The following is a 23,257-nucleotide window of genomic DNA, read 5'->3' as shown; positions in this document are numbered from 1 at the left end:
GTATAATAGTGTATATGATCTATCTATACACTATTCTAACTTTTGAAGTCCAAATTAAATCATCTAACTTTTAGAACCTTATAATTAAATGAAAGGACGAATATAAAGTAGTGATATTCTATATATGCGCTCATAACTTCATTTGAATATATTTTAATTAGACTTCAAATGTCAAACAATAAGAATTAGTGCTAAATCCAATAAAGTTTGTCCAACCTTTGAATCCATCCCTTTTTTTTTGTAAGTCAACCAATATTCTTTACTATGACCTCTTGCAGAAATGAAGGCTTTTAAAATTTTATATCCCACTAGTTCCTAAATGAAACATAGAATAATATAAAATCTGATTAAAAAAATATATATCTAACATTCTACTTGAAGAGAAATAAATAAAAATAGGTTGACTAGGACACGAAGCAATATGTTGTGGAATATTGTATTACAATATGACATGAGAGACCATCTCAATTCTCAACTATAAATTGAAATTTTCATCGACTCTAAAATAGAAACAAAGTGAAGAAAAAAGATATACTATTTACAAAAACATCTTATAATTAGAGGAAGCAGATGGGAGAAGAGTGTGTAGATATGAAGATGGAAGGTGTGGAGGAGAAGTGTAAACGATCAGAACGAGGTCACTTCGTTCTAATACATGGAATAGGGGGAGGAGGGTGGTGCTGGTACAAAATTAGGTGTCTTATAGAGAGTTGTGGCTATAAAGTCACCTCTCTTGACCTTAAAGGTGCTGGCATCGACCCATCTGACCCTAACACTATCCTATCCTTCCATGACTATAACAAACCTCTACTAGATTTTTTGTCATCTTTGCCTCGTAATGAACAAGTACGATCTTATACTTGTCCTATAAATATTTGTGTTAAAATATTTACTTAATATGTATAAATAATTAATTTATTCAGAACTCATAAAGTAAAAAAATAAATTGTGGTCTAAAATTCATAAACTAAATATTCTAGCTTTACTTCTCATAGTAATTTTGTTCTTGTAAAGCAACAAGCATATTTTTGATATACTTATGTTCTATTCAATTCAATTATGTGACATAGTTTAATTGAATATCAATAAAGGGTTTTTAAATTATAATTTTTTGTGGTTTTAGACCTTCCTTTGCATTAATATGGGATTAAATTAGTTTTCAAAGTTGATTTTAAGCATATCATAACATTTATATATGATTATAAAAACTGTTCATATATTATGATATGAATATATCTCATCAATCCGCTATTAATTGGTTTATCGGATGGATAAATATAGGTAATATTGGTAGGACATAGCGCTGGAGGAATGAGTGTAACAGATGCTATCCACAAATTCCCAAAGAAAATAAAGGTTGCAGTGTATATTGCAGCAACCATGCTAAGAACTGGTTTCATGTCTCAACAAGATGTTAAAGATGTAAGTAAACAACTACCTTCTTTTCTTAAATCGATCGAAAATGTTGATACTCTATAATTTACATGACATAGTTTTCTTTTTTTAAAAAGAATTACTTCTTACAACTGCGCTCTATTTAATAAATATTTTACTTTAAGAGACATATAAACAGTAGTTTAGGAATGTGCAAAAAATTTAAATAACAAATATAAGCTAAGAATTTCTAAAACCAATAGTTTTGTCCAACCTTGGATCTATCCCCTTTTTAAGTCAACCAATTCTTTTATTAATTGTGACTTTTTAAAACGTGTTTAAGAGTAAAATAATTTATTTTATAATTTATTAATACAATGTTTGGTCCTATAAGTTGCTACTCTGACGTCACATTAAATTATGTTGCATTATTCAACATAATTTAATTATCATTTATGTAACCACAACATTTCCATCAAGCAATTATGTTAGCTCAATTATTAAATCCATAGATTGGGGAATACTTCTTTATTTAAGCAACACCGATATATCCTAATCTATGCTAAATTGGACAGCTAGCTACGTTACAATTATTCAGGCTAACAATGGTTTAATAATTATTCAGCTACAATAATAATAAATTTATAATATTTGATTGTAACTCACAGGGAGTCCCCGATTTATCAGAATTTGGAGATGTATATGACATGGGATTTGGATTAGGACCCGAAAAGCCTCCAACAAGTGTTGTTGTTAAGAAAAGTTTCCAACGGGAAATCATTTACCAAATGAGTCCACTTGAGGTAATTAAATTCATTTAAGCGGTTAGAGAGCACACTTTTATTATATTATTTAATTATATTCTCAACAATTTTCACTATAATTAACCAACACTACATGAAATGATCGTTTGATTGATGAAACAACTTATTTTTTTTCGAAATAAATTATAATGTTAAGATTATTAAATGTTTGTTTCATTAGATTAAAAATGAGATAAACACGATATAATATAAGATATTTGTTTGAGTTTAAAGTGAGATATACTTTTATATCAAAAGTTAATTAACTTTGGCTTTCTTAACTGACTTTTTTGAGAGAAGAATTTAGAGAAGGGCTAATGTGACATTTTGATGTTTAATCTTCAGATTACTAATCCCGATATTTAATTAGTCTTTTTGTCATCCATGATGATTTTTTTTCTTCATACATGTAATGTAATGATATTTCATTTTTTCTTACTTAGGATTCAACGTTAGCATCAATGTTGTTGCGTCCAGGGCCAATTCAAGCATTACAAAGCGCTCGATTCAAAGAAGGAGAGGGAACGGAGAGAGTGCATAGAATATACATACGAACGACGCATGATCGAGTATTGAAGGTGGAACAGCAAGATGCAATGATAAGAAGATGGAAGCCACAACATGTTTACACTTTGGAAAGTGATCACAGCCCCTTCTTTTCTGCTCCTTTGGCGCTCTTCGGTCTGCTTGTCAAAGTTGCTGCTTCTTTTGACTAAGATAATTTCAATAAGTAGAGACTAATAAATAATTAATGGAAGTTTACTCACAACTTGGCCCATTAGCTCAGTTGGTTAGAGCGTCGTGCTAATAACGCGAAGGTCGCAGGTTCGAGACCTGCATGGGCCAAAAACCATCTTTTTTCGATTATTTAGTGAATATAGAATTTCTTGCATTACATTTGTATCCCAACTCTTCAAAAAATTATTTTTATATACGAGAGATGTTTATACAATGGAGTATTATATAAAATGTGGTGCAAGAAATTGATTTTCAAATTTTGACTCTTCAAGCTTAAAAAATGGCTGTCTACTTAGTACTTTATGGTAACTCCAATAACGGAGATTAAACAATGATTTAATAAATAATTTTTCAAAAAACAATGATTTATGTGTACTCAATTATATATATATATATATATATTGATCACTGATCAGGATCATATAAAGCCCGGTATTACCAGAAAGGATAGTCGTGATGTCCCTTCATGGCCGGCGTTTTCAGTATGGAGCCGAAGGCGAGGGTTTCCAGTAGGCCCCCTTCTCTGGCTTTCCCTTTAAGTGACAAGGGGGGTGAGGTCATCGATAAGCCTCTCCTTATTCATTCTATAGGGCGGGGCTGCGGACCAACAATCCAGCAAAAGGGCTGAAAAGCTCCTCTCCTCGCGGCTCCCTGCGTTGATATTCGAGGAAGTAGCTCTCGACACGAGGGATATACAAGAAAGACCTGCTCTAGATCCCCAAGTCTCCATGGTCGTTGTTTTTAACATCTCTTTCTATTCTTCTAATGTAATGCTATCAGTCACCTCGTACTACCCCCCATTGCGCATCCTGTGTAACATCAAGGAAAGGGAAAGCTCATACTACCGCGGCGGGAGGTCGTCTCCCAACACATTTCCCCTATAGTTGATCTGCCACAGATTGAGGCATATCTTTTGGAGATGGTCACGTCAGCGGCGGCAAGTGAATCATTCATGCGCAGACTTAACTGAAAAAGAAAGATTCCCTTTTGTTACCGACCTTCTTCCCTTGACTGGGACTATTAATCATTTCACTCCGAACAAGCAAAACGAATAAATTAGTTAATTTCTTTCATTACCACTATTACAATAATCATCTTCATCGAAGAAACTAACTTCAATTAATTAATCAATTAATAAAAGAGAGAGGAAACAAAGATAGCAAAGATAGAGGAAACAAAAATAGCAATAGATTAGTGACTAAATTTGATAAAGTTTAAAAATCTTGGCCCATTTCGACATTGTACTATTTTTTAAGGTTATTAGTATAACTTATTTTATTTGGTAAAGAATTTTATAACACATGAGAAAATAGAAAATAACATGTTTCAAGTACACTTACAACGAACTATTCAAATTTTAAGAATAGAGTTACGAGGCGCTACAAAATGATTCAGATCTTAGCTTAAAATTTTTGGAATATTACAATTTAGACTTCAAAATTCTGAATTTTAAATTTCAATGTCTAAGAATGAACCCAATTATTTATCTATTGAAAATGTAAGTCTTTTTTTTCTATGTTACTAATCCAAAAGGGCTAAAATATTTTGGAGTCAATATTACATATTCTTTTAATTAATTCATCATAGTATTTGAGTAAAAAAGTTTGAGAAGAGTTACATTTTAAAAAAAAAACCCAATAGAAGTTAGTATGTGCTAGTGTTTTTGGAAGAAAATACTATCTATCTAAAAAAAAATAATGACTAATTTAATGATATATAAACGGTATATGTGAAGGACTCGATAAAGCTAGGATTTTCGTTAAGAAGATTTAAAATATAAATAAGTAAGCGTATGAGAAAATAAAGAAATTCAATATCTATTATAAATACATAAAAAATAGAAAAAATTATGGAATTAGTCAAAATTTCTAACTTATTTATTAAAAATAGCTACACTTTAAAATATTCATTAAAAAACAATATTTATTTATATAGCAAATAAAATATATCCTAATCTAGTTCCTAATTTTTCTAGGTCTAACTGATACCCACATTTTGGGCTTTAATTACAACAAAAATTAGACCCACATTCTCCCACTTTCCATTCTCTCCATGTTTCCTTGTTAAAATCAAACTCCCAGCTTCTCTCTCATAAAGTTTCACAATTATTATTTTTTATTTTTTTACAAATCATAAAAAACTTTCAAAAGATGTACATTAAAAATCCAAAATTGTATTCATATTAATTTTGTATTCATATTGCATAAACAAAATTTGTATTCATCTTGCATAAACATAATTTGTATTTGTCTTGCATAAACAAAATTCGTATTCATACCTAAATTGTATTCATTTTAATTTTTGTTTGTCAATTATTTTTCTTTACTCAACATTTGTATTTTTACTAAGAACATTGTATTTCTTTTTTAATTTGTAGTCATTCCAATAGGTATGCCAAATGGATTTGTATTTTATAAGCATATACTTGTATTCTATTTCTTTCACAGTCTACTTACATTTCTTTCATAATATTGCATCCTTCCTCAACATATTGTGTTTTTTTAGAATTTAGTATATTTTTTGAAATTGTTATCATTTCAGAATGTAGTAGACTGTTTGTATTCAATACAGACGTACAAACTTTTGATTGAATACCTGATCAAAACTAGCTCGAAGATCAAATTGGATTTGCCTGCCAATTATGTATTTCAACGAGTTTTTCCGGTCGGTTATCTCCTATTGATCAAATTTTGTATTGAAAATCTTCTTCACTGATAGCAATCTCCTTTTTTCCAGCAAAAACTTTGATCAATCCACTTGACTTCTACGATGAAGGGAGATTGTCAATGGAGAATTGAAAGTCGCTAATGGAGTTTGACGAAGAAGGTAGAGAAGAGCCTATTTGGCTCTCCTAATCTCTGTAACGTAAATGAGGATTTTCAACACTATTTACCTAATTTGAAAGATTTTCTCCCCTGATTTTCTCTAATTTATTATTTCTTAGTTGTATTTTGTTACGTTAAACCAAAGAAAAAAAATACATAATTCAGCCCGATATCAAACTAAAATATAGCTATTTTTAATAAATATTGAAAGTGTAGCTAAGTGATCCTATTAAATGCTAAAATGTTGTTATTTTGAAATTTTCCCTAAAAAATTACTCTGACACAAATTTTTGGTATTACATTTTTATTTGACCGTATTTGATTTAGAAAAAAAAATGATCTAGGACAAATTCTCAACGTTTGTCATTAATTCAAAATAATTGTAACAAGAGAAAACATGAGATCCAAATGACAATAAATAAAGACATTTTTTTTATTTTACTAGTTACGGATAGCTTGTGTTGTGCACTAGTCCAATAACATTGATTTTATATCAATAATTTATTTTGAGTTACACTTTCTCATAATACATTTTTAATAATAATAAAATAGTAGGAAAAATAATTAATTATACATTAATTTTTTTCATTTAAGATCTCAATTTTCTTTTAAAAATCATTGTATTTAACTAAAAATATTCAGAAAAATGTCTTTTAAACAAAAGTAGGAAAAGTTTTTTATGGCATTTTTTTCCCTTAATTGTTATACTACATTATTAAGTTGTAATATTAATGCTTTAATTGAGTCTTAAGGGAAGTCTTCCAAAATTCTTTTAACGGAATTTAAATAGAGGGGAAAGGGTAATTGTAATAAAATAAAATTAATACTTGGTTTGTTCACCTGGTCATTATACTAATTTTTTTTTTTTATTTGTTTGATTGAAAAATCAAAAAATAATTTGTTATTAATTTATCATTATTATTGACTATAATTATTTTTCAGTATATCAAATTTATTATATTAATATATTAAAAAATGATATAATAAAAATAATTATTTTATTTATGTGAATCTTACAAAGCTCTCCGAATAAAACAATCCATAGAAAAGAAGTATGTTATGTATTGAAGGGATAAAATAGAGGGAATATAGAGAATTTCATTCAAATGGACTTAGGTATTTACTATGTGAGAGCTGATATAATTTGGGATTTACAAAAATAACAGATCGAAGACATTAAGTTATGTTAATTAATATAGTATTAATTAATCACACTCTAAATGATATTATTATACGTATAGATTTTAAATTTGGGAGTAAATCCTCCTCCTGAATCTGCTTATGTTGAGCGTTATATATAATAAGATGTTATATTTTTGTTTATCATGTTTAACTATGACAAAAAAAAACATGTAATGGTAATATATATATATATATATATATATATATATATATATATATTTTGACAATTAAATTAATGTCATTACATTCAAAGTTATTACGTTCAAAGTTGCTAAAGTTTTTAGCGATATTTATATGAGTGTTGGTTTTATATATATATATATATATATATATATATTAATTATTGCTGCTAAATATATAATATAGCGAAAAATTATGTTTTTGACACAATTATTTGGTGTAGTGTTTAAAAGCCTAATTTATCCTCGTTTGCTCGTCTACTCTATATATATGTGTGTGCTAGATCCGAAAAAATGTTACATCCGAAAATACTAGAATATCGACTAACCCAAGATTTTAATTTATGAAGCTTAGGGTGTGTTTGGTATGAAATGTTTTTCAATTTTCTCTTGTTTGGTTGGGTTAAATGTTTTTCAAATCAACTCATTTTTCTCAAATTTAAGGATGATTTCCCTTCAAAACTTAAGGAAAACATTTTCAAAAACTCTCTGCCGACCCCCCCCCCCTCCCCCACCCACCCCATCCCCAAAAAGAAAAAATTTAAGTTTGTTTTTAAAAAATATTTTCAACTTCAAAAATTCATTTTTTCACCCCTACCCTCAACCCCCCCCCCCCCCCCCCAAAAAAAAAAAAAAAATTAAGTTTGTTTTTAAAAAATATTTTCAATTTCAAAATTTCATTTTTTCACCCCTACCCTCGACCCCCCCACTCCCCAAAAAAAAATTTAAATTTGTTTTTAAAAAATATTTTTAACTTCAAATTTTTATTTTTTCACCCCTACCTTCGATCACCCCCCCATACCCCCTACCAGCCCCCACCCCAAAAAAAATTTAATTTTGTTTTTAAAAAATATTTTCAATTTCAAAAATTATTTTCTACTCTAGTAAAAATAAAAGATATTTCTCAAAAACATTTTTCATTCATAAATCAAACACTAAAAATCTTTTCCGGAAAATATTTTCTACTCACCAACCAAAAATGAGAAAATAAGTCAAAAATCTACTTGTTTTCCAAGAAAACATATTCCATGAAAAACATTTTCCTTCATACCAAACACACTCTTAGTTAGACCAATTTTTGAACCCATGATCTGCATTATATATAATAAAAAAGTTAATTTTATTTTATTTGCACGATATATAACTAGGGTGTTCGTGGTTCGGTTTGGATCGGTTATTGATTAAAACCAAAACCGAACCAAACCAAACTAATCTAGTTGGTTTTTTAAATTTCTAAAACCAAACCAAACGAAAAAATAACCATCGATTTGGTTATTGTCGGTTTGGTTCAGTTTTTCGGATTTATTCGGTCTCAAAGTAATTATTTTTTTGAGGACGTATGTATCTCGATAGACACAAACACTTTGTACATGAATAATTCACAGAAAAACTATTGTCGGTTCAATTAAGCAATTAAGTAATACTAGAGTTATCATTACGAACAAAGTGATTTAATTAAGAGAAAATGTGACTATTTTATGTGAAGTGGGGTAAGTAAAGACTAAAATGAGTTTTGATGGACTTGAAACTTAGAACTGTTATAGTTGGGCTAAAGTGTTGAGCTTGAGAAAATAGTAAAGTTAAAGACTTAAGTCAATTAAAATTTAACAAAATATTTATATTTTATTTATGAATTATATATAAATAATTATAAAATTTAGATATCTAATTTATCGGTTCGGTTTGATTATTTTTGCGGTTGTTTTTAAGTAAAGCCAAAACCAAACCAAATAGTATCGGTGTATTCAAAATTTAAAACCAAATCAAACTAAACCAAAAATCAGTTTTTTTGATCGGTTTGGTTTGGATTGCGGTTCGATTTGATTTTTTAATCATAACCATGAACAACCCTAGGTATAACAATGCATATATTATTAATAACATTTGAAGGTAATTCATGACAAAAACAATGGAGCTAAATGGAAGAAATAAAAGATAATTCTTCCTATATTCTTTGAAAATTATTTCATTCTTGATTACAATATTTTTTATTTGAACACAAAGAAACCGGCTCCCATTAACGATGAAAAAAAAAGAAGAGATAAGCCTACAACCCGCCTAACTTGTCATTAAATCATACTTAATTAATATATAGATTTACCTTAATTTGTGATTTAGCGTGGTAATTAGTATAGTTTGATGTAAATAGTGGGTGTCAATAAATTTTTTGCCGAGAAAATGTTCATACTTGATTCCTTTGAAGAATAAAATAAGAAATTTGATGCACAGGTACGTGAAAAGGAAAATAAAAATAAAAATTCAGTACACTAAACTTTTCACTATCTACAGAATTTGGAGAAATGTTGGACCACTTTATAAATTAGATCTAATAATATTAGATGTCAGTGCATTACGGAGAAGTCAAGCAGTTGTTAGGTTGGACTCTAAGCTAATTTCTTTCATAAAAACATGAGTTTTATTTTCGTTAATCAAAGTTAGCTTAAAAATTAGTTAAATTGACTCTCGAAAAACAAAAATGTGTCTCAATGATTTATGTATATACAAGGGAAAGATAATAGTATACAAGTTAGGGGGATCGTACGTGCTGGATATATTGATATGAGATTCAACAACTAATTAAAATATTCCCCAAAGGATGGTTGTTCATGGTTATGGTTAAAAAATCAAATCGAATCGCAATCTGAATCAAACCGATTAAAAAAACCAATTTGGTTTGATTTGGTTAGGTTTGATTTTACATTTTGAAAAACCGATACTATTTGGTTTGGTTTTGATTTTACTAAAAAATAACTGCAAAAATAACCAAACAGAATCGATAAATTAAATATATAAATTTTATAATTATTTATATATTATTCATAAATAAAATATAAATATTTTGTTCAATTTTAAGTAACTTAAGTCGGTAACTTTATCATTTTTCTCAAGCCCAACATGTAAATTTAGTCCATCTATTACAATCATAAGTCCAAGTCCATCAAAATTCATTATTTAAGTCTTTACTTACCATACCTTTCATAAGATAACATTTTCTCTTAATTGAATCACTTTGTTCGTGTAATGATAACTTTAGTATTGTTTAATTGCTTAATTGAACCAACAATAATTTTTCAGTGGATTGTTCATGTACTAGATGTTTGAGTCTATCAAGAAGCGTATGTCCTCAAAAACTTATTACTTTCAAACTGAAAAAACCAGAAAAACCGAACCAAACCGAACCAAGCCGTCAATAACCAAACCTACGGTTATTTTTTTCGTTTGGTTTGGTTTGGTTTTAGAAATTTAAAAAACCGATTAGATTGATTTGGTTTTAATTTTAACTAACCGATCCAAATCGAACCACGAACACTCCTAGATGAAATGATGAAATAATTAGAAAATCAATAAAAAGAGTATAGCAAATTAAAATTTTCCTCTTCTTTCTTTTCTTTGTATGATACGGTTTTACTCTTATCTAGAAGAGTTAAATAAATCCATTGTATTACTATATGAAAAGCGTAAAACAAATTAGAAACGATATTAATCGACTTATATGATCTTAGCATTTTTAGCCAAGTGGCTTAGAAAGTATTTCACTCCCCTAACCGTAAATGCTTGTAGGTATTGCTGGCGTATATTTAATGTATATTAGTGTATATACATTAAATATACTCATATTATACAACAGTTATATTTGTTAGAAATATAAATTAAGGTTATTTAAATGAAGAGAAGAAGTTGAGGAAGCTATAAGAGTTGTGTTCAAAAATCTGAGAGAGAAGAGCTTTAAAATCTTTTTCGTGATTGTTAGTGTTTGGAGGTTAACTATTTTGACGTAAAAACACTTGAAATAAGCCGTCGAAACAGGCTTGTTAGACTCTTACCCATTTTAGCCCCAACTGACTTTAATTAAAGGCCTGTGCCCTGTTGAAGCGGAAAACTCCGCTTCAAAAACCAATAGCATGCATATTACTGTAACCATAGCTAGAGTAAGAAAGAGTCAATTGTATAATACTAGCATTTTCCAGTAACAGTACTTAATACATAAGTAAATTGATCAGATAGAGCAATATGTAAATAAGAAGCGGGTGGATGTTATTTATCGCTTGCCACGACTTCCCGAGCCACCAAACCTCGGACCTGGAAACTTCGAGAATTGCAACCTCAAGTAGGCAGAATTGATGTCATGTTCATCCATTTTGTAACCTGCCAAAATTCAACAACAGAGACCTCATATTAATATAGATGATAGCAGCAGCTAGAGAGTATCCTCTAGCTAATTAAATGATTGAACAATTAGCTGGCGATCGATATCAATTTCTTTATAAGTCACTAACAGATCGAAGTTGGACAATGGATCACCTTGCAATGCACTCAACGCAGTAGCTGCACACGCTGGATTTGCAAATCCACAAACCCAAGGATAAGAGGATCTCCAGCATGCTGCAAAGTGAAGTTATTATCAAAACACCACCTGGTACATAAATATGAGTATACTAGTAATAGAAAAAGGAATAAATATCAACTTACATGTTTTGAGTCCCTTCTAACAAGCCTAACTTCTTTGTAGCCCGCAAAAGGACGAAAAATATCTTTTAAGTGCAGTTAGGGAACAAGCAACAAATATATTCAGAAATTATAATAATGACATCTCAAAGGATACGAGCTACTTCTCTTCTGGAGATGTCTAAAGGAAGTCCCTCTATGTAGAGGGTGCTAGAAGCACCATGAGGGAGAGGTAGTGTTTCACGAGGCCTCTTCATAAATACCCTATTTCTTCCATTCGGTGCCAGCTCTGGCCCAAGAGCTGAATGAAGGAGATCACGAACAGGATGGGCAGGTACACCACAATCACTTGTGCCTCTACCTAATCCAATTCCCTTGTAGTTATCACGAGCATTGTCAGCTTCAGCGTTTACCAAACTCTGGAGATAACGATCATATGCTAATTCGATTGACTGTGTGTCCTCTACTCGAGATACACCACGATCATCTGCTAATCCAATTGATTGTGTGTCCACTACTTCACGATCATTGTTCGTTCCTAAGAAATGATGATGCACTTCATGAGCTGATGCCATCCCAGATTGTGGAATTTCTGGTACTGCAAAGAAATATGGTCAAACCACGTATGCTTATCAAGACATGTATTTGCTAATTCTAAAACTTACTCCAGCCTCAAATCGAGTTTTGTGTATCCATAAGAAACCTACTCTAATAAAACCATGAAGTAATTGATTAACCTAACTTTTTAAGACCCAAATCTTACCATTTTCAAGATAACGCTCAACAAACCTCTAGTCTCCTGATGTTTTTGTGTTCCAATACATGCACAGAGAAACTACATAAAAGGAGATTTATTACCAGAAGACATGATAAGACAACCACTAGACTCTTTGATGTTTTCAATCCGTCTATCTCCAACTGTACCGTCGTCAGGTGATGTACAATGAATTTACGGTACTTATAATGCTTTAAACTTGAAGTTATGCATCTCTTTTGAGAATTTGTTAGTAGATTTGATGATATTTTATCTTTATTTTGCAGGAACATAGGTTTTGGCAGCAGAGATAGAAGATACAGTGTTAGTAGCTATTTTTGGAATTCCACGAGTCAACCTACGAGAGCCGTAGAAACTTCTACGAACCATAATAGGAACTCGTAGAAAGGATCAACATATTTTAAAGACTAGTGTGGAGCTACGAGAGAGGACCACGAGATGTAGGACTTTCTTCAAACCGTAGGTCCAGGCCCGTAAAAGACATCAGAGAATTGAGTTTCAGTACTTGGACTACGAGTGAGCAGAACAGACTACAAACCGTAGGTTGTGTCCGTAGAAAGGATCCTGAATATGTGATTTGAAAACTGCTTCCATGGATGGACTCCACAACCCATAGAAAGACCTACAGTTCGTAGATCGTGGGTCATAGGAATTGCTGGCGAATATTATTTTTTTCTTAGTTTCCCTAGTTTATTTTATTGTGGATTAGATGTTTATAAATACTTTTTCTATATTTATTTTTTAGGGTTCAGATTTTTGTGGTTGAGAATTAACTTGTGAACCACTTTTACATTTAATTCTTGAATCCTTTGGTTTATTGTTACATTGCAACTTCAATTCAAGATTTTAGAATTCAACTATTCTAATTGTAGGTTCATGATTTATCTTATCAAATTAATATGAATTGTGATCAGCCAAGCATGAGCAGCTAATTCCACAACTAGAATTGTGGGAACCATGATGAATTAACAAAGTAGACCTAATAAATAGTAATTTTTGAATAGTGTTCATGCATGTATTGTTTTTCTCTTCACTTTGATTGCTTTTTAATGGAGGTATGCGTTAGAACTCACCAGAACAAGGGGGTAATGAATGGAAAAAGAGATTATACACCAGAGATTTGAGGCTACCAACCCTCATCTAATAGCTTGAACGTACCAAGGGATAACTAATTTAGGATCAAGGGTAAGGGTTAGTAAAACATACACCCGTAGACAGATCAAGTTGCGTGGTGAAATTCACTTATTTAGGGGACCAACCATATAGGTAATATCTAACTTACCGATCTTGCATGCTAAACACTAGACAAAGTTACTGCTATAAGGTTTACCTAGTTAACGACTTGTGGGGAACACAAATACCCTAGTTTCGTCTTCTATTGATTCTTGAAAACATTAGATCCTACTTACTTTGCTACTTGTTACTTACAATCATTCAATTAATATTTTGTTACTCAAAACCCCATTTTAAGGAAATAACCCGATTAAAAGTATAATTAACAAATCATTAAGCTAAGTCTAGACTTCATTCCTCGTGGGATCGATCCTAACCTTCATACGGTTCTTTATTTGAACAACGACCGCTTTGTACTTCATTTGGCGGTGTAATTTGTGGTATCAAATTTTGACATCGTTATCGGAGAATAAGACTTTTAGATTAGACTAATTGTGTAATTGGACTATTAGTCAATTTTTTTCTTGATTTACATTTTTATTATGTTTATGTTCATACAGGTTAAGTTATAGTATATGTCAAATACGCGAATGTCAAGACATTCCTCTGATTCTGTTCAATCTTGAAATTCAAAGAGCTCTTCGACTTATGGATGACATCGGTGAGCATCAAAGTCTAGTAGAGAACACAGAACGAGCCAAAATGGAAAATGAGATTGAACATCAAAATCTTCATTAGGAGAAGAGGTACCAGGAAATAACCAAAACAACCAATCGATAACGAGAAATCAACCTCCATGCAGATGGAGACCATAAGGTGGTGTACGGAACAACTACATGGTTGATCATAATGCTATTGGGACATCAGGTGTCATTATGTTACCTCCACTGCTAGTCGGATCTAATTAAGTTCGTTGTCACTAGCATCTTAATGCAAATGCTTACAACTAGAGGATTGTTTGTTGGTCTTCCATCTAAAGACTCATATGTCCATCTTAGTAATGTTTTTAGAGTTTGTCAGAGTAGTGTGGGTAGGCCAGACTTGGATATGGATGACATCAGGTTGTGTGTGTTCCCACTATCACTAACTGGAGATGTAAATGTGTGGTTATCTAAGCTTTCATATAACTCAATAACAACTTGGACTGAGATGCACCAGGAATTTATTGATAAATACTTCTAGTTATCAAAGAAGTTGAGGCTGAAGGATAAAATCAACAACTTCGAGTAGGCACTTGGAGAGTCGATAAGTACTGCATGGGAACGATTTACAGGCTACCTTAGAAGTGGATCCAACCACATAATAGACGATAAGTCAATTTTAGAGACATTGGATGACAATGAAAAAGCAGTGGCAGACACTATCACAAGAAAATCATTCATGAGAAACTCATTTGAGTAAGCTACAGAGAAATTTGAAGAGGTTGCCAAAATAAATAAAGCATGGCCTACTAGAGGTACTGAAACTTTAAGGAGTATTTTGCGGTAAAGGCTAACCAACACTCAAACCAAGCAACTACATCAAGATGTGGCACAATTAAGAACGGAGGTTGGCTTGGTGTTGAAATATTTAGGGCACGATATAGAAAAGGTCATTGCAGTCAACTACCAAAAAAAACATCACCACATGATGATTATAGATATGAAGAAGATATTTACTATGTGAATGATCATATAGGGGGTTTTCGGACCAGGCCCAAACTTCCAATCAAGATTCTTGGCGCCAAGGTTAAGGGAATCAAGGTCAAAACTACAATCAAGGGAACAATTTCAATCGATAAGGCCAATACATTCACTACAATCGGGATGAGAACTACAATTGAGATAAAAACTACAATCAGAATTGGTGCAAGGATCGAAATTGGGGCTAAGATAGAAAAGGTGGTTTGACAATGAAAGATAATAATAGAATCGTCAAGAGTGGTGCATATGTTCCACTAGGGAATAGAGATAGAGAATAAGGGTTTGCAAGGCTTGAATACATGATGGCCACAATGATAAAAAGGTTTGACTCATCTGATAACAGATTTAAGGATCTACGCAATGATTTATCAAGAGTGACTCACAAAGTAGAATCACATGCTACATCCATCAAGCCGATCAAGCAGCAGTTGGGTTAGATTTCTACATCACTAAATCCACGACTGAAAGGTATACTTTCAAGCAATATAGTCCAAAATCTAAAGAATGATGGTATTGCTTAACAGTCACTACATGAGGTGAAAAACAAATCATAGATCCATATATGCCAAGATAGGTGAAAAGTCTAAAGTAACCCAAAGTTATTGAAGTTTAACATGTGAGGGAGTCAAAGGATCAATTCGAGGAATAAAAGAAAGCGACTCAAAAGATAATTCTCATGCCTATACCTCCTCCCCCTTTACCTAAAAAATTAGTCAAGAAAATCGAGGAAGATCAATATCACAATTTCATCTCGATGCTGAAGCAACTCTCAATTAACGTCCATTCAATTAAAGTTCTAGAACAAATGGCAGGCTATGCAAAGTTCATGAAGGATCTAGTGACGAAGAAGTGGGCTGCTAGTTTTGAAGGAGATGATAAGTTGCAACATTATAGTGCCATAACCACCATATCGTTCGTGCTGAAGAAGGAGGGTCCTTGAGCTTTCACAATTATATGTACAATTGGCGCATTAATTTTTGCTAAAGTTCTATGTGATTTTGGTGTTATCTTAAACTTAATGCCTTTATCAATGTTCAAAAAGTTGGGATTAGGATCACCCAAATCGATTGCAATGCGGCTTCTTCTACGGACTGCACCATAGAAAAACTAATTGGAGTCCTTCATGATGTTCTGGTTAAGGTTGAAGCTTTTATATTCCCTGCTTACTTTGTGATTTTAGATTGTGAGGTTGATTTTGAAGTGCCCATCATCTTAGGAAGAGCATTCCTTGCAACCGAGCATGCTCTGGTTGATATAGAGAAAAACATATGAAGTTCAAGTTGAATAATAAAGAGGTAATTTTTAATATCTGTCAGTCGATGAAGCATCAAAGTGATCTCAAAATGGCATATGTCGTAAACTTGACTATTGAAAAGCAATTTGAAGTGCCAATTGAAGAAAGACTAGGAGTTGAATTACAAGTGGTGGTGATTTTAAATTTCGTTGGAGAACACATTGAGAAGTATGACCAGATGGTAAATGCACTTCATGGGTTGGGCAAGTTTAGTTATACACCAAAAAAACTAGATCTGGATCTTAAGAATAGAGAGATCCCGCCAGCAAAATCATCCATTGATGAACCTACAAAGTTGGAACTCAAAGATCCCTCATCTCACTTGAGGTATGTGTTTCTGGGCCAAAACAATATTTTACCAATCATTGCTGCAGATTTAATTGAAGTGCATGTAAAGGCTTTGACATTTGTGTTGAGATGCTTTAAGAGGGTGATTAAATGGACTATTGTTGATATTTTCTCATAAAATTCAACTCATGTCTGATTGTAAATAGAACATTGAGCACCAGAGGAGACTAAATCCACCTATGTAGGAAGTTTTCAAGAAGGAAATTATCAAGTGGTTAGATAATGTAGTGATTTATTTGATTGTTGACACTAAATGGGTAAGCTATGTTCAAAGTGTGCCTGAGAAGAAAGAATCATTATGGTTCCAAACACAAAGAAATAGTTCATTTTTATGAGTCCGATCACTGGTTGGAGAGTATGCATGGACTATCGCAAGTTGAATACATGGACAAAGAAATATCACTTCCTAATGTCACTCATGGATCAATGTGTGCCTAATAAGAAAGAATCATTGTGGTTCCAAACGCAAAGAATGAGTTCATTGCTATGGGCCCGGTCACTAGTTGGAGAGTATGCATGGACTATTGCAAGTTTAATACATGGACATAGAAAGATCACTTACAAATGTCGTTCATGGATCAGATGTTAGATCGTCTTGCTGGTAATGAATGGTACTGATTTTTGAATGGGTATTCAGGCTACAATCCGATTTTTATAGTCTCTAAAGATCAATAGAAGACTACTTTCACTTGCCCATATGGGACGATTGTTTTCAAGAGGATGTCATTCGGGTTGTGTAGTGCATTGACGACTTTTCAATGTTGCATGACAATGGAAAACACAATTGAAATTTTCATGGATGATTTTTTTGTTGTAGGAGACTCGTTTGATGATTTCTTGTCTTATTTAGGTGATGTAGTAAAAAAGATGTGAAGAATGCAATCTTGTGCTAAGCTGGGAAAATTGTCACTTCATAGTGAAAGAAGGAATAATTCTTGGCCATAGGATCTCCAACAAAGGCATTGAAGCTGATCAAGCTAAAATTGAGGTGATTGAAAATTACCCCTATCTTCGTAAAAGGTGTTATAATATTTCTGAGACATACTGGCTTTTATCATAGATTTATCAATGATTTCTCTAAGATCATTATCCATTATGCAAGTCGCTTGAGAAGGAGATGAAGTTTGTTGTCGATGAGGCCTGTCTAAAGGTGTTTGAGAGATTGAAAAAGAGATGATTTATGTACCTATCATCATTTTATCGAATTGGGGACAATTGTTCGAAGTCAATTGTGATGCAAGTGGGGTGATGCTTTCCGTAGTGTTAGGGAAAATACATGAGAACATTCTTCATCCCGTATATTATGCAAGCAAAGCTCTAAATGTTGCTCAAAGAAACTACATATTGATTGAACAAGAATTGTTTGTTATAGCCTTTGCGTTTGAGAAACTTAGATCCTATTTGCTTGACACCAAAGTCATTGTGCACCCTGATCATGCAACATTGAGGTATCTTAGGGAATAAACGGATGCTAAGCCAAGACTGATTTGCTGTGTACTATTATTACAAGAATTTGATTTGGAGGTTAGAGACATAAATTTTTTATATTTTAAATTTTTATTGAGGTATCTTTTAGATTTCTCACATTGAGGTATCTTTTTGGATTTTTTTCGTAGATTTGCGAAATTTCAAACAACTTCCAAGCAATAGTAGTATCAAATTCTTGTTTGGACACTAATGAATTACTTTGAATTTGAACAGTTGATAAAGAAATAAAGAATGTATCAAATTCAAATCAAGTAAGACGAACAAATAACATCTCAAAATACTGTATTGCCAATAAACCATTGGATGATAATAATTAAGATGATTTGAGTTGTAGGGAAAAAAAGTGCACAATTGCAAACTTAAAAGTAAAAAAGCTAAACGGGGTGGAGCAGAGCTAAATAGGGCAAGGTAGGGCAGGGCATGGTAGGAAAAATTAAAAAAAAAAAAGAAAAATAAGCAAACGGGGCAAGGATGAGTTGAATATATAGCAACACAAGTCTTCACCCACCCTATTGTCATCCAGATTTAAGAAAATTTCATCATGGGTGGATCTAGGGGGTGGGAGGGTGTTCACCTGAATCCCCTCGACAAAAAATTACACAATATATATATGGTAATTAATTTATTTTTACGCACATATATAGATTTTGACTCCTCTAAACAATAGAGTAGAGTTAGGTTCTATGGTTAAGGGGGTTCAAAATTTACCTTGAGATTTCAAGTATAAATTTTTAGGCACTATATTTACAGTTCCCAAATCTCCTTAATAAAAATTCTAAATTAACCAATAACTTACACAAGGAAAAATGGGTTTATTATGTCGGTTCAACTGAACTTATCTTCTCTACTGTCTCCAAAGTTCGTAAAAGTCTAACACATTTGACAAAAATATTTTCCTCTAACTTTCAATGTATTTCTCTTTCTTCAAAATCTCATCATTTATCAATCTACAATTGGAACTATTCCAAATGTCTAGATGTAGTTCTCAATCAATGAATTATCAAAAATGGTTTCTGGATTTCATAATTTCTAGTAATTTAAGCGATAATTACAATCCAATTTCAAAGTAACATGAAAAATTATTTAAAAAAATTATTTTGCCTCCTAACCAAATATAAGCTATCAAAAAACACAGAACGTGTTCATACCATATTTAGGGTGAAGTTGTTTGAGCAATCCAGCAGATTGAGGAAGTTGTGGTTGACGATTCCCATAAGCATCCCCCATTTTTTCTTCTCTCTACACTTTAAAAAACAATTCACAATCAGAAAAAGGAAACGAATTAAGTATATAACAGAGAGAGGAAAAGTATTTAAGTAGAAACCTTGAAGAGGAAAATCCTAACACTTGTACTCAGTGTAAGGATTTAGATTTGTGAAAACAAAATTTGGCGGAGAAACTTAGGCTTTATTATTCTATGTCTGGTGTGCATCAGGTGTAGCATTTGTATGATAGTACACCCGATAGTTATTTGACACGTAAGCCAAATAGACATTCCAGATATTTTTATTTATTTATTTTTTGTAAGAACACTATATTTTAACTTTTATTTGAAGTTAGATTGAATTAGATCAATTGTTAAAAAAATAGGTATTCAGAAACTATATATGAAAAGTATTAAAAGTTGCGATTTGTATTATGTTAAATGTTTACAATAATACTGATCAAAATTTATAAAGTTTGAATCTCGAAAAGCAACATGTATCACTTGAATCTGGACAAATAGATTTTATACTCTTTTGGGTCAAGAAGAAATTTTTTATAGTATTACGTTTATGTAGAGTACAACAAGAAGTACTATTTGAAACACGGTATTATACCAACTAGTATATTAAATAAACTATCAGTATGATAGTCACAAAATAGGATCAGGGATTAATAATAGTGTTGTAACCTAAGGAAAGATTGCTACAAGATAAAGGATCACAAGTATGGATAAGTAAAACGATTCTGTAATAGATAAAATAGATTTTTACTTTATCAATATCAGAACTTCTCTAATAAATAGTGATGAATAAAAGCAAAGTGATAGATTTAGAGTAATCCATAGAGCGTCCATGTTTTATTTACCATCATATTTTACTTTTTGTATATTTAGATTGATGGTGGCTCACAAAATTATGTATATCTCATAGTCTTAATAAATATTCATTTTATATGAAATTGTAAAAATAATAACAATACTAATATTTTTCTATATAGTGCTCACAAGTCACAATTTTAATAATTTAAATTGTGACAATTTTAGACAATTTTCGTAGATTTGACCTTGTAATAGTATCTTTTACTATGATTTATGATATGAAGCTTTTTTTTAATTTTTTTTTATAACAAATATTTTGATATATTTTTATGTGGGTAAATAGTTGAGGAGAAATCATGAATTTTTGAGACGGAGAATACTATGAGACAAGAATGCTAATTTGAATACGTTCACACACGAGGTGATATCCATAATTTTTTGGAATACGATTGAGATCAATGAGCTAAAGTCTTTGCCTCTTATTCTGGGAACTGAGCATAGATGTGAATCTGACTGAAGTGCATGAGCATAGATCGTGAACATAATTCTGATATTAGAGGCTCAACCCGATGTTGTAATGACTGAACTCTGAGGAATACAATAAATTATGAATGGATTCATATATCACTAAAACTCTTTCTGAACACATCACTATCTGATTCAACACTTGACTTGGTTCCTCATCTTATCATTTCCCCCTTAGGTCTCAAGCTGACACTTTAAAGCTATGGATCTATTCCTTAATTTTTAAACTAGTCTTTATTCGGTTTAGTCTAATACTCAGGATATGCTAATCTCATGGATACTAGACTTTTCACGTGTAGGCACTAAGATTCCTTCTAAGTCTTCAATCAGAGGTACATCTCGTAACTTCTTTCGGCTTCTATAAAAGAATTTCTATAACCGTTACCCGCATTGACTTATAGAGTTACTTAATGTAACTCTTAAGGAAAAAAAATAATGCTTGCATCACCCTATTCCATATTGATAGCTCCAATATATAATCTAGGCACATATGAAAAATTATAAAATTAATTAGAGCCTCAGCTGACTACATACGATCTCGGGTACATCTTTTAATGTCCTTGTTAATCTGATGACTTAGCCACATTTTATTGCTCTTATCTAAGGGTCACAATACCACTCTTATATCACTCACATTCATTGCAAATTAACACCTTAACTTCTCACCTACTTTATGTCAAACCTTCTAGATTAGATCTCAAAACTAACATCCTCGCCCTAATGTTACCTTTATTTTTTTAATCACGATACTCATCTCAAATTCAAGCTTAGTGTCTAGTACTAAACACAATTATTAATGTAATTACTCACATACCATACTAACTTATGACCACTAGATAAAATTTAAAAACACTCAACGTCTAAGACCTTATGACAAGTAGTCAATTGTTATCTCTAGTCTACCTATTTACAGATTACCTTCACATTCCCTTTCACAACTTAATTACTATTTACCCATTCACTATAAATCATTGCTAATTCCTTCTTAACTCTCTATATATCACGACTCTCCCTATAAATAGCTTTATCTTAGATCTATAACCTCATGAATACTCTGTTCTTCTATTCAAAATCTATACTTGATCTTCACTACAATGACATATCGACATAAACTCATATTTGGTTAAAGTATACTCTAACTCATCCTAACTGATAATTATTACACTACCTTCTATCATGAAATCCACACAAGATTACAACTCCTTAGCCTACACATAAAGGAAAGCTCCTCATAAATGACTTACTAGGTACATGACTATAACTACACGCTTTAATCAATAACTATCCCCATTACTTAGGTTACTACACCTCTAAATGCATACTTCTAACTATGGGCAAACTACTACTCTACTACTACTACTACTACTACTTATAACATCGTAACTCATACTATTTTTTGGGTGAAAAAACTATTTATGTCACGATCCAGACCATCGTGATTGGCACCCACACTAACCCTCCGGTGGGAGAACCATTAATACCAATTAGCTAACCAAAGAACCAAACAACTAAGGCATTTAAAGATACGAAGCAGGTTTAAATGCTAAGAAAATGATAAGGAGTTCCCATAAACTCCAACAAAAGTCTAACAACCAAAACTAACATTGCGGAAATAACGCCTAGAACCTGAAAGTCAGTGTACCAAAATATCTAAAGTTCAACCATAAGTCTAAACAAGAAGTGTACAACCCCAAACTAATCATAAGACTAATTAAAGTACTAGTCTAAGTATGAAATGTGGACGTAGACCGAAAACAGAACTCAAGGAAGCCCGGAAGAACTAGCTCACCCTTGAATTCGAACGGTCACTGATCTTCTAAGCGAGGTCTGTCAATAGCCTCCTGAAGAAGCCCTGTACTCAACAAAGAAAGAGTAAGTGCAGTATCAGTACACAATCACAGTGTACTGGTAGGATCAAACGGCTATCCCACGAAGTGTAACATACATAGGCCATTACAACACAATAATACATGCATACACCGAACATTACAATATCCACATCATTTACGAACAACGTACAATTTCACATTTCTCAAGATATACAATTATGTCAAGTCAATGGTCCTATCATGGAACCCTGACCTAAATTATTAGCATACCGGTACGTTGTACCCGATCTAATGTTTATGTCAGAACGTGGCAACCGATCCATATTTTTATACCGGAACATGGCAACCGATCCCAGTTAGTATGTCGGAACGCAACACCCGATCCATTCAACAAGCCACAATCACAATCACAAATATATTCTCAAATCATACAATCAAGTCATGATTCATGACATTCATCATTCATCTATCCTCATTTACAAGTGGTGTGATCAATAGTGCAACATACATACACGTATTATAAAGAAACACAAAAAAAAAACACAATCATGAAATCACAACCATCACCTACCT

At 32.0% G+C, this 23,257-nt stretch overlaps 1 protein-coding gene, 1 non-coding gene and 1 pseudogene across 2 annotated transcripts; 2 read left to right on the top strand and 1 right to left on the bottom strand.

Moving 5' to 3' along the window:
• The first annotated feature begins 570 nt into the window (after positions 1–570).
• On the top strand, positions 571–2,893 carry LOC125823150 (methylesterase 17-like). The gene is made up of 4 exons (XM_049502572.1): positions 571–846; positions 1,282–1,422; positions 2,043–2,177; positions 2,621–2,893. The coding sequence occupies exons 1-4, from the start codon at positions 571–573 to the stop codon at positions 2,891–2,893; spliced, it is 825 nt and encodes a 274-aa protein (XP_049358529.1).
• A 56-nt stretch (positions 2,894–2,949) lies between these two features.
• Positions 2,950–3,023, top strand: TRNAI-AAU (transfer RNA isoleucine (anticodon AAU)). Its single transcript has one exon. It is a non-coding gene; the product is annotated as a tRNA-Ile (tRNA).
• Positions 3,024–11,140: 8,117 nt separating this feature from the next.
• LOC125823149 (RNA-binding protein 2-like) lies at positions 11,141–19,534 on the bottom strand (annotated as a pseudogene).
• Between the last annotated feature and the right edge of the window lie 3,723 nt (positions 19,535–23,257).

This window comes from Solanum verrucosum, unplaced genomic scaffold (genome assembly GCF_900185275.1).
Source record: "Solanum verrucosum unplaced genomic scaffold, falcon-dt-bn FXZP01000199.1, whole genome shotgun sequence".
Lineage (NCBI taxonomy): Eukaryota > Viridiplantae > Streptophyta > Magnoliopsida > Solanales > Solanaceae > Solanum > Solanum verrucosum.
The sequence above is the reverse complement of the archived record's forward strand: the minus strand, read 5'-3'. Positions and strand labels throughout refer to the sequence as shown.

What these genes read in the sequence shown, in the direction of transcription:
- LOC125823150 (XM_049502572.1), top strand. Translation starts at nt 571, where the DNA reads ATGGGAGAAGAGTGTGTAGATATGAAGATGGAAGGTGTGGAGGAGAAG. An exon ending in CTTTGCCTCGTAATGAACAA is followed by an intron (nt 847 to 1,281) that starts GTACGATCTTAT and finishes GGATAAATATAG; the next exon opens with GTAATATTGGTAGGACATAG. An exon ending in ACCAAATGAGTCCACTTGAG is followed by an intron (nt 2,178 to 2,620) that starts GTAATTAAATTC and finishes TTTCTTACTTAG; the next exon opens with GATTCAACGTTAGCATCAAT.